Raw genomic sequence first — 12605 nt, forward strand, 5'->3', positions numbered from 1 at the left:
CTCATGCCTTTTTTCTTTAGTCATGGTTCAGTATTATGGTATCCTAGGCATACAAAAACCACACCAATCCATCTAAAACTTGGCGGTTAAATTCTATGGTGGGAATGATACTATAAGGGAGGTCTTGTGGAAATTTCTAGATGTTAAAATGATTAACAAATCTTAACAAATGTTCTTTCATAAAATAAGAAAAATCAAATAAAATGAAAAATGTGAAGGAGGTTTTATTCAAGACCCCAATTATGACATCTCTTATCTCCCGCTGTTATTATAAAGCACTTTCACATCTTTGTATCTTAACCAAAAATAGATGGCTAAGGATAGGAAAGGTTCCTTTTAGAGGGTAATCTTTAATAGATCCTGTGGAGATGGGGTGAGGATTGTATCTCATAGAAATAGAGCACATGGCTACAAACCACTATGTCAGAGGGTACAATCCCTCCTCACCCACAACAAGCCTTAAAGGGATGAAAATTCGTGACTTTGATAACATAAATGAATGATTAGGAGAGCAGCCGTAAAGGAATGGAACTATGGTACGTGTCTTTTGTCAAAACAGAATGTCCTTACTTTTTTTAGCACGAATTAATAATGACAGGTCCAAATCAACATATGTCTGTTCCCATCACTCTTGCTCAGTCAAGCTTGGGAAGTATACCAGAACAAGTTCAAGAGTAGCATACATTAAAATAATTCATAGAAGAGATCTTCTTGGCTAGAAAGGAGGTCTTTATGATGTGGAAGCTGTCGTTGTTCAAATCATTTACTTAATTTTTGAAAACCATTAAAAAACAAGGTTTGTATGTTACCTAAATCAAATTTCAATAGTTTTTAGATTAATTTAGTTTTGTTAGTAAGGATGGCAAGGTTTTCAGATTCCAAAAGATCTGATCTTAGCTGCTCCTGCCAGTAATTCAACTTCCTTCCCTATCATAGGATTCTGAAATATTGATTATTTATTTACACAATTAAACCCCATTAAATTACTAACATATTTCAAAGGAAACAAAAGGCTACGATAATTAAAATAGAATGTAAATCCAAAACCCATCTTAATCCATTCTCAGAAGGATTATTTTGGTCCTCTGTTCATTGAATTATAACAGCTTTCATTCGTGTTCAAACCCAAAGAACTAGTTTAGACAACACCAATCTTCACAAGCATTCACAATCACCCTTGCCTTCATACTTTTCTCCACAACCATTGATCTGGTGAAGACCATCATTGCCGCCACATACAATGTAGAAGATCAAATCCAAGCACCCCAACTCACCATCAAATGCTAGAAAGTGCCAACAAGGGTCCATTGTTGAAATGCTAACACTTTCTTTTGAGCCATCCACCATACTCATCCTTATAGGAGCCTCATCTCCCTATTTCATTGATAAACATTTGATATTTTTTGGTTGAATAATAGGGAGCTGTCACATCTAAGAGACTCACCTAGATATGAGTAAAAGATAGAACGTCTATTGGAGTATTGATAACATGCAGTTTTGGTAGGTTAATCTGACCCTATTTACATATTTATTTGCATTCAATTGATTTTATATGTGTGTTAACAAGCTTAAATGATTAAATTTATTTTTGGAATTATATTTTGAATTTTATGAATTTTTAAGTATTTCAGGGATTTTTATGACAGCATATTCTGAATGAAAATTATTTTTTGAGTCAAAATATAATTTCTCTGAATTTTTAGAAATTATATTCATACATATTTGACTTTTCATAGTCGAAATATATATATATTTTAAAAAATTATATTTAATTGACTAAGAATTTATAAGCCTTTTATTTCTGTGATGGCATGTGTCGTCGTCCGGTTTAGCCAATGGTGACCAACAAACAATTAGGATTAAGATTGGTGACAACCAATCATCAACCTTTGTTAATGATTTGCATCAGCCAATCATTGATACCAAGCTGTTATGGCATTAAATACTAACGACTCTTGCACTTCGTATTTTAATCTCAGGGTGGATGTGACCCAATAAAAAGGCATTTTTTGCAATCAATACAATGCGGAGACCAAGCGAAGACCAAAAAAATATTTTTCCTGTTTGACTAGTCAAATATGACTACAACATCCTATATGGCATGAGACGCGTAGCACCATGTGTACATGTGGCGCACATGTGAACATATGGTGCACATGTGTCCCCCTTTTGTTGGATGTTAAAGGGATCACACTGATGTGGCACATGCTGCCGTGCAGCTGCTTCACACACTTTTTTAGTTAATTATTTTTTATTGTTTCCTCTTGTCTTTTTCTTCAGGGACACATGGCACAACGACAACCACTGATTGAGGGTGACGAGTAATGATCTGGAGCATTCATCACCTTTAGTTGTAAGCATTTCATGACAACAACCCAAGAAGTGGCACAATAGTGTCGACAACAATGGTGACGATGACAGATAATATTTAAATTAAATCAATAGCTCAGAATTGTACAACTTATAAGCTTGATATATACGATGATATAGAACTCCGATTGAGCTGAAAATTTAAGGGTAGCTTTGTCTTTATGCCCTCTATCCATTCCCTATCTTTGTAAAAAAAAAAATCTTCCTCCTAGAGAGGCAGACTGAAAGAAAGTAAAGTTTTGGAGAGGGTTAACAGGGAAGTAGTGAGGCTTATCTGCATTAGGGAGATGCCTTGATCTTGATTGAACCTAGGGATGTAAGGTTACCTTCTTGCCTTACATTTATTATTCTTCAACATGTTTAGATAGTTCATCTATCACTCCCATCCATCACCAACATCCATGCTCATCCATATACATCCCTATCTATCATCTTCTACCATCTACATCATGTGTCTTCCTTGCCCTTCATTTAAGAAAACCTAGAACTCTATCTACCCCATTTCAATCCTCACCCTACTTCCATTTCACTACTTTCATCACCATGCACCACTCTATCATCTTCATCTCGTGTGACCACCACTCTTCTCGTCTTCTTCTATCATAAGCTTATATAAAGGTTTACATCTATCACATCCATAATACTCTCTGATTTAATCATAATAAATAATATTTTGAAGGCCTAGAAAGCTTGTATCAGTGAGAAATTTTGATCAGGTGAAACATGATCAATGCAAATAACATAGCACACTTTTCAGAGAATCTGAGGATGCATTCTTTTGCTAATGGAAAGAGTGTTATTTAAAATAACAAAAATTGGTTAAAATATTGGGAAATATGAGCATTCAACGACATGCCAGTGATATGATATGTGTATTGATAAGGAGAAAGAAAATTTGAATGGCTTATCATGATCCAAATTAAGAATGCAATATCTAACGATCTAAAAGAATTTTTTGCCTAAATTTTTAGGTTGGCTTGAGTAATCTCTTTTCTACATTTACCCATTAATGGAAATATATTTCACCTTCAAGTTAATCATACATTTCACATTTTTTCATTGCTCATCACTATCATGTTTGTATTATTATGTACGTGTAATGCTTATGATGAAATCCATGAATACATGATCTCAATGAATAAAATAAGATGATATAATAATACCATGATCATTAATTTGTAAATGTGTGTTTTAAATATTCCTATTCAAAGGATATCTGTGTAGGATATTGGAATATAGAAATAACACTAGAAAAAACATAATATGATGTTTGATGTCTTTTAGCATATGTCGTATATTATCGTCATAACCAAAATATGATCTTAATTTTCATGACTTAATATTCAATTTATTTTTCAAAATTGTGACACTAAAAAAACAAAATGTGACGTTTGATGACTTTTAGCATATGTCGTATATTATAGTCATAATAAAAATATGATCTAAAGATAGTATCAAGTCAGATTTTGATTATTACTATAATATACGGCATATGCTAAAAAGTCATCAAACATCATATTATGTTTTTTAGTGTCATAAATTGAATCTAGCTCTATATTTTTTTAAAATTTATATCGTTATTTTATTTTATAAAGCTATCTATAAAATCATGTTCGTCAGGTATCTATAAAATAGTGGATGGCTTTGTTGCTTCCATAGCTTAAGATTCATCTCATTTCCCGCATTCACCTAAATTATAGAGTTCATTTTAGACCATAAGATATAAGAGCCGTGATAAGTCATCACCCATCATAATATACTATTAAATCATGTCTATTTGAAAAATACGTTGAATCTATGTCAATATTTGCATATTTATGTCTACTAGATATCTATAAATTGAAAGATGTCAACAATTATTAATGTAGGTTTAACGTTATTAAAGTATTTTAAATAGTCATTGACATAAAGGTCTGCCTAATATCCGATGTCCATAAAAAGTTCATTGACATCAATATTTGAACATATCAATTTACAGTCAATTTACTATAGAATGGAATATGAACAGAACTTAATAATTTTAAAGTTAAAAGTTTTCAAATAATAACTACGATACCTGATTGTGGGGTTTTCTGTGATTATCCCTACTTCCTTCTGGCCTGCGCATGCCGGATAATATCATTAATGGCGGCATCTTTCTTCTCGTCTCTTCCTGACAGGTGAAGAAATACCTAAAATCTCTCTCTCTCTCTCTCTCTCTCTCTCTCTCTCTCTCCAGAAGAAGGGATGGCGGAGGCGACTGTGCAAGAATCGCCGGCGGCGGAGCAGAACGGAGTGACGGAGTCTATGGAAGAGATGCTGGCCAGGCACAGGTGAGGGGAATCCGCCTATTGTCCAATCTCGCTTCCGCCATCTCATTCGGCCGGCGCCGATCTCGGACGCTGTTCGAGCAGCGGTGTTTGTTCAATCCCCCCATTCGTTTTTGCTCAAAATCCCCTCTTTCGAATGTTTCGCACGTTTTTCTCTGCGCTCAAACTGATGGGTTGATGGGTGGTCGACCCATCGTCTCTGCCCCGTCTGGGCCTCGTCTTTCTACCGGGGTTTTCCGCCCGAATTTGCGCCGAAGAAGAGGCTTGTTGAAATTTACGCTGGTGGGGGTTGTCGACCGCTTGCGGTTCTCCTGGCGCAGGAAGGAGGCGGCGGAGCTTCAGAGCAAGGAGATGGGCATGAAGAAGGCGGCGGCCAAGGGGAGCAAGGCGGAGCAGAAGGCGAAGAAGAAGCAGGTGGAGGAGGAGATCTCGCGGCTGCTCGCCGAGCTCAAGCTCAGGCACGCGGCGGAGCTCGCATCTCAATCGGCGGCGGCGGCAGAGAAGGAGAAGGGCGAGGAAGAAGAGGAGGAGAAGGCGGCGCCGGCGAGGGCCAGCAAGAGCGCGAAGCGGCGGGAGAAGAAGGCGCAGAAGGAGGCGGAGAGGGAGCAGAGGATCCGCGACGAGCAGAGCGGCGCCGTCAGCGAGCGGGCGGAGGAGAACCGGCGGCTCCAGGAGAAGCTGGCGCCGCTCGGGCTGGCCGTGCGAGAGATCAAGCCGGACGGCCACTGCCTCTACCGAGCGGTGGAGGACCAGCTCGGCGGCGGCGGCGGCGCGGACTACCTCGCGCTGCGGCGGATGGCGGCGCGGTATATGCGAGCCCACGCGGCGGAGTTCCTGCCCTTCTTCCTGGCGGAGGGGGCGGCGGCGGCGGCGGCGGAGGGGTTCGAGAGGTACTGCGCGGAGGTGGAGGGGACGGCGGCGTGGGGCGGCGAGCTGGAGCTGGGCGCGCTGGCCGCGTGCCTGCGGCGGCACATCGTCGTCTTCTCCGGGGACTTGCCGGAGGTGGAGATGGGCAAGGACTTCAAGGACGCCGCCCCCTCCATCTTCCTCTCCTTCCACAGGCACGCCTACGGCCTCGGCGAGCACTACAACTCCGTCGTCCCCTCCCCCTCCTCCTCCTCCTGCTCTTAGAACAAACCCCATCTATCTCTCTACAAGATTGCTGGCGACGATGATGATCCTGATCTTCACGATGGTGGAGGCTTGGACGATGATGGTGCAGACGAAGATCGTGATAGTGTTGTTTAAGATGGCGTAGGTGAAGATGTTGAAGTTGATGAGGCTGAAGAATTGCGACTAAGACGGCTAAAATTTTGATGTTTCATGGTTAGTTTTGGGACGGAGATCCTATTTTCTATCATTTTTTTCTAATTTCGGGTCATGGTTCAATTTATGATGTCCGGAAACCACCCAAATCTTGAAATAGTGATATTCCGCCGTTTTATTTAAATTTTTTCGCGTATTTGATTAGTAACATTTAATCGCCCGCCATAAAGCTACTGAATTTATTTCCCCTGTCCATGAATTTATTATTTTGCCTATAATTTTGATCCCAAACTTATGACTTGCCATATCAAAAATATGGGAATTAATTAACCAGATTTACTTTATTTTCTTAACTAACAGTATACACTATTGTTAAAGCAATATTTTGAATGATTTTTCCGTATTGCATCATAAATCTTCATTCTCTTTTTGTTATAAGTAATATATATCTATTTGTATATAATATCAAATTTGTCTATAAAAGTGTATAAGCTCACTAGATACATTTAATTTGTTTATTTATGTAGTTAAAATAATAATATAGCCATAGGTTATAACCGCACATTTCGATTGTTTTTTCCGACGCGTTATTCGGAAAATTGTCGACAAGAAAGATGGTATATTGTGTGAGAATTCCGGACCGTCGGATGGACGCGATAACAGGCGTCAGATCTAGGGCAGGAATTGAAAGTATACAGACGGCCCGGGGGGTAGAATAAGAGCCGACGGAGTATTGCAGAGGAAAAACTCTGCAGCGGCGCTCGAAGAGAAGGGGGAGGTAAGCGCGAGGTGTGCTGCCGAGATAGACGAAGATGGTTCAGCGGCTGACCTACCGCCGGCGGCACAGCTATGCCACCAAGTCCAACCAGCACAGGATCGTCAAGACTCCCGGTACGTGTCTCCCCTCCATCATCTCCTTCTTCTCGAGTTGTAATCGTATCATCTGATTTTTTCGTCGGAGCCATCCGTTGATTCCTTCTTGCAATGGTTGCGTTTAGTTTCGACTTTCGTGTTCTGAGTTTGATCTCCGGGTTTTACAGGCGGGAGATTGGTTTACCAGACGACGAAGAAGAGGGCTAACGGCCCCAAATGTCCAGTAACTGGGAAGAGGATCCAAGGGGTAAGCGATTTCATCTTATTTGAGTTTTATGACTACATTTCAGAATAACTCAGATTTCTAGTTCTCGGCCAACGTTGTTTAGTCAGCAAAAACTTAGTTTTTGAGTTTAATCTCTCCAGATTTCGTTCAGGACATGATCTTTTTTCCTCTTTCCTTCTCATAATACTAACCATATGAATTGTGTTCCCCTGTCATGTTCGTCTGTTCTTGACTGAATTCCCGTTGACGTTTCATCCTTGCATTGGATTAAAGTGTTATTGCTTGTCAGATTCCGCATCTCCGACCCACCGAGTACAAGAGGTCGAGGTTGGCCAGGAACCGGAGGACGGTGAATAGGGCTTATGGCGGCGTCCTATCCGGCGAGGCAGTTCGTGAGAGGTGAAAAACTGAACCTTTAATCATTTCCAGCCCTTCATCGGACCATATATTTGAGTATAATTTACCTATATATTCTGAAATATCTGCGCTGATCAGGATCATCCGGGCTTTCCTGGTCGAGGAACAGAAGATCGTGAAGAAGGTTCTGAAGATCCAAAAGGCCAAGGAGAAGCTGGCCGCCAAACAGTAGAAAGCCGGCGTTTGATGCGAGGAAGTTCTCCGACTCTTCTCGCGTGGGCTGCCCGGCATCGCCTTTTTCCTGGCGTTTACTTTTTTTTTCTATCAGTATCGTGCGTTTTCTTGTCTCATTTTTGTGAGTTTATGGATGATGTTCAACATTTGTTTCCTAGTTTTTTTCTAGCAGCCATTGTTTTTCATTCCTTTACACCATTGCAAAAATATTTCACTGACCAGTTTGAACTGGAGTGGCGCTGCCCCAGCTTCAATGTGCTATGTATTTCAAGAAGACGACATACTTCCTGTATCAAGCAATTGCCAACCAAGATCAATATTTCGCTTGAATTGTCTACAACTTTGGACATTCCGTTCAAACAATCCTCCTTAGCAGTAGTAATGTTAGTGTTTCCCTAGCATTTATGTGTTTCCCGTCCAAAAACTAAACAGTCTCTCCTGCTCGCAGTGTTAGATAATTACTACCAGTCATAAAATTGTCCAATGCGTGTAAGGCTCTCTAATTCTCTCCTGAGGTGTTTGTTAATTTATATTCGTTGGCGTCTCTCATTCGAGGAGATTCGCAAAAGGTCATTGATCTCAAAAATGAATTAAGATGAACAGAAAAATGTAACATTCCGTCTCTTGGAGAAAGTCCGTCGGTGGTATTCACATTTAAATGTACTCACTCTCTAGTTCAGAATATTTGCGTCTCATACCAAAACTAGGGGAAGAAGGCGAGAAAAAAAGAAAGATATAATAGGTGAATGATTATTAATGATACACAAAGGAAAATTATTACATCAGTATGTCTCATATCGTCCCACAAACTAGAAATTATAGGGCAAATGAAAAAGAATAATGATTAGATATAAGAAACTCATGTTTTGTGTGATTTCCCTTATCCTTATTTCAAAAAAAAAAAGATATAAGAAACTCATATGGCAAGATTAAAATGGAGATACTATTAAACTAAACAATTATAATAATTAAAATAATTAGAATAATTTGGTTTCTTGGCATCTGAAGATTCATGTTTTGCTCCTGCTCATAATTCGCTACCACTCAAAAAACTGGTGTGTTGCTCATATTCACTGCGTATTCATTGGCTTCTTATGTTAAAACTAGCATAACATTGCTGCTCTGTCACTTCTTCGCTCCTATTCCCTACCCGTAAACTCACACCTCACTCTTTTCCAAGTTGATTTCATCCAACACGCTCCTAAAGTTGCACCTTGACCTTTTCCAAACAAAGTCCTTTCGTTATTTCATTACCTCATCCATCAGTCAGGTACTTGGTGAGTGCATCGGTGAGACAGAACATATCACTCATATATAACGTATAATCCTTTGTGCCCTCCTTTGTGCTGAATGTCTTCTTCTCTCCCCCATACAAAGATTAGGTTATGTTTACATAACATATAATCAATGCTCTATTCTTATAGCATCAGCTCCCAGCCAGCGCGCTGTGGCTTCAAGCAAGCAAGGATTTAAGGGATTGACAAATCTGATATTATATATACACACACAAATCTGATATTATATATACACACACATATATATATATAAATATATAACATGTTCAATCATCTAATGCACTGACAGAATTATGTGGCTTTTCAGTCAATATACTGATTTGATTATATGGCCCAGTCACACATTCTCTAGGGACGTAATTCATGTTAAGCCATATCTCCATGTCCAGATATGGATAAAGATTGACAAATCTGTACTTGCGCCAGGACATGTGCAGTCTCACTGATCCTGCAGCCTAAAAATCCTGAAAAGCCAAATAAAATGTGCTTGCATCGAGCTCTGTCTTAACCTTTCAAGTTAGATCATAAAAAATGATTCAAGGACCCCCCAAAAAAAGTGAAGACAACAAATCAGAGAAACTATGTGTGATTGTATCAGTGAAATTTGTGGTTTTTTCTTTAGATGGAACATCCCAATTAAGAGAGATGGGATCTGCATTTATGCCTTGAAAGCCCTTGAATGTGATATTGGCATACCTGTCTCTCTCCTATCACTTTTTGGAGGTCACACCTAGCATTGGTTGGCTGAGGAATAATCTTGTTAAGAGGTATGGAATACAAGTTCAATGTAAGTTTCTTGTTGATCTTTTGTTTCTTTTTACATGTTGGGAGACTCTTGACCTGGGCACCAAAAGTAGAACTAGCTAATATATCGTGAACAAATAGTATCATTATCCTTGCTATGTAACATAAAACACTGTGTATTCTTCCTATTTATATATCTTATATCTCATGCTAAGGGGAAACCATGGGAATAAGAGAAATGAAATAACACAAGTGATTCGCATAGCAGGAGAAGAGTAACATAATCTCAATGGAATTCAAAATCAGACTTGTGATTTTCTATTTCCTTAAGATGGTTTGAGATGCTCTTGTGTCCAGCCCATAGATATATCTATGCAATCCCCGATGCGTCCAATATCCTCCATCTTCATGAGCCCTGTTATTGCTCCAACATTGTCGTTGCACCATCTCGGTTGCATTGAGAATGGAGAAGAGCAAAGGGAAGGGGGAAAAATAAGGGTGGGACACCTGAACTATTTTGGTCGAGATGAATTTGATTCATGGCCTTTCCTCATACTTAATGAGAATTTTTCAAACAAACCTTAAACTTTAAGTATATCTTGTGACATCCAAAAAACCAATTGCTTGTGACCTTCTAAGCTCACACATATCATGTGGCTCAATTGTATTTATGGGCCATCTACATTAGTTATCTCTATCATAATATGGATCAATTAACTACATATCAATTAAACTTAATCGATAGGTTAAGTTTTTGGTCCATGGGTTGCCAAGCTACACCTTGTGCCCTAGAAGTTACATAGTACTGGATTGGCTCACTCATTGAAACCTTCTTTGATCGATTACCATGTACATGTAGTCCCTCATATAGTCAACACCATTAGGATGACTTTATGTATGGTCAACTTTCAAACTATTATCAGCCATCTGAGTTAAAACTGATGCATTCTGAAATCTTCTAAGAAATCTTCTTTGATATTCCATTTCCTTGGCCAATTGGCTTCTTTGAATCATCCTCCTTGAGCTTTATTTCCTTATATAGAGGGTGGATGATCCCATCACGATCAGTGAATTGTCTTTTTGAACTTCTTGATGCACCCAAACTAAGATTACTTAAAATTCCATGATTAGGAGTCTCATAGTTCATAGTCAAAATATTATTATTCATCAACAAGACGTCTCTAGACTCTTAGTCCAAAGGACCGGTTGCACATTTGTGATGTAGTGCAGCTTGATTGACAGTTTGGTATAATACCATCCAAGGATTCACATAGATCAATTTACTGATCTCTTTCCACTATAAAGCACCCACTATCTAATCCTTAGTGTCTCCACACTAGTGGTTATGAGATCTGCCATACACAATGTATTAGTGGGCCTAATAGGATATTGGATATTAGAGTATCTCTCTAGAGATAGATTCAACATATTCTTTAGAATTGACGTAATTTAAAAGTATAATATGACGTGTGATGACTTATTCCAATGTTATTTCTAATATGAATAGTCATAATATGGTCTAATAAAGTACTTGAATAAAACACCATCAAAATAAATGTCCTGGTGACATCGCATATCAATTAAGAATTGAGTGCTAAAATGGTGCATCACCTTTAAGGAAAATATATAAAGTTCGACATCATTAACAATCTGGTTATCATTGCTGTCATTATCCTTCTACTTGATATTATCATTGATGTCATCCTCAGCTTGCCACCAACACTTCTATGACATTAATAGCTCAACACCCTCTACCATCAACCTAGAATGCTTATAGTTGATGAGATCATGACCATTATAGAAGGATCACTCTAAGGGTAAACTCATCACTAACACCGATAGGAATTCCTTTGCAATTCTTGCTAACCCTAGTTATGATGGTCATGATGTCCCCTTTTATCGATATTATATGGCCATCAAGCCAAATACATTTTGCATATCATGGTTAAGTTCATTGAATAAGTATTTATTCAACAATAATATATTGTGACATTTATAATGAAGTCATGTCATACGTGCACCTGTGTCTAAATAAACTAAATTATGATGAGATCATAATAGGGAGATCAGTAGTCTTTACACATGTGTCTCAATATTCGTTTTTGAAGGATACTCTAGAAGGACACCAAATATCTGCACATAGTAACACTATCTATCCTGCTCATGTGATCAATATGGAGATACCAAGGATAAATAATGGGTGTTCTTTGAACTAACCCATATTCGTCCCCAAATGGTATTATGTAGGTGAATCTTGTAATTGATACATCAAAGAAATAGCGTGGATGAACAACAACTTTTTATTACAACTTATGAGTCCTAGTCACCAGGTTCAAAAAAGTATTAGCTCTAATTTAATAATAAGTGCATGTAATTGAATGGTGAATATGGCATTTTCTAACATCAATGTCAGAGGATATTGACTCAAGGAATAATATGCATTAAAATAGAGATATTGGTGAAGACATTCTCCAATGATGCCCATTGCGCTTCGTTACTAACTAAAATGAAAAATAAGGGTTTGAAAACTACCCATACTATAAGTCATTTAGGAGGCTCAAGCAGATGAGTTATTATACCTAGAGCTGGAGGACAAAACAAATGATGCTTTTGAACGGATGAAACAGAATGGACTTCCTTTCTGTTATCCATCCGACAAAATTTTTTTCGTCATTTTCGTCATTCTTCACCATTTTGTCATCTTCATGATTCCGTCATGCGTCCGTTCCATCAATCTTCCATTGAAGTAAACAGAATGGAACGGATGTCCCAATGACGAAATGGATGTCCTTGACCCCCCCTTCCCCTCTTCGTCTGTCGCTGCTCTCCCCCTATTTTTCTGTCGCCGCTCTCCCCCTCTTCGGTTGTCGTCTCTCTCCTTCTTGCCATCTCTTGCCTATCTTCTTCCCTCTGTCTCTTGGCTCTCTCCCC

At 38.8% G+C, this 12605-nt stretch overlaps 2 protein-coding genes across 2 annotated transcripts; both read left to right on the top strand.

The window, feature by feature from the left end:
- The first annotated feature begins 4511 nt into the window (after positions 1-4511).
- LOC144711330 (Cysteine proteinases superfamily protein) lies at positions 4512-6039 on the top strand. The gene is made up of 2 exons (XM_078585285.1): positions 4512-4682; positions 5000-6039. Exons 1-2 carry the CDS (start codon positions 4597-4599, stop codon positions 5808-5810), a joined length of 897 nt encoding a protein of 298 aa, XP_078441411.1. The 5' UTR covers positions 4512-4596; the 3' UTR covers positions 5811-6039.
- Positions 6040-6666: 627 nt separating this feature from the next.
- On the top strand, positions 6667-7820 carry LOC144711178 (large ribosomal subunit protein eL34). Its single transcript, XM_078585098.1, has 4 exons — positions 6667-6836; positions 6986-7065; positions 7334-7443; positions 7540-7820. The coding sequence occupies exons 1-4, from the start codon at positions 6758-6760 to the stop codon at positions 7631-7633; spliced, it is 363 nt and encodes a 120-aa protein (XP_078441224.1). The 5' UTR covers positions 6667-6757; the 3' UTR covers positions 7634-7820.
- Positions 7821-12605: the final 4785 nt, after the last annotated feature.

This window comes from Wolffia australiana, chromosome 13, assembly GCF_029677425.1.
Source record: "Wolffia australiana isolate 7733 chromosome 13, ASM2967742v1".
In the NCBI taxonomy this organism is placed as follows: domain Eukaryota; kingdom Viridiplantae; phylum Streptophyta; class Magnoliopsida; order Alismatales; family Araceae; genus Wolffia; species Wolffia australiana.

Bases quoted from the DNA above. Each gene is read 5' to 3' on its own strand.
- LOC144711178 (XM_078585098.1), top strand. From the start codon at position 6,758: ATGGTTCAGCGGCTGACCTACCGCCGGCGGCACAGCTATGCCACCAAG. The intron at 6,837-6,985 runs GTACGTGTCTCC...CGGGTTTTACAG, and splicing joins CAGGATCGTCAAGACTCCCG to GCGGGAGATTGGTTTACCAG. The intron at 7,066-7,333 runs GTAAGCGATTTC...ATTGCTTGTCAG, and splicing joins CTGGGAAGAGGATCCAAGGG to ATTCCGCATCTCCGACCCAC.
- LOC144711330 (XM_078585285.1), top strand. From the start codon at position 4,597: ATGGCGGAGGCGACTGTGCAAGAATCGCCGGCGGCGGAGCAGAACGGA. The intron at 4,683-4,999 runs GTGAGGGGAATC...CTCCTGGCGCAG, and splicing joins GAGATGCTGGCCAGGCACAG to GAAGGAGGCGGCGGAGCTTC.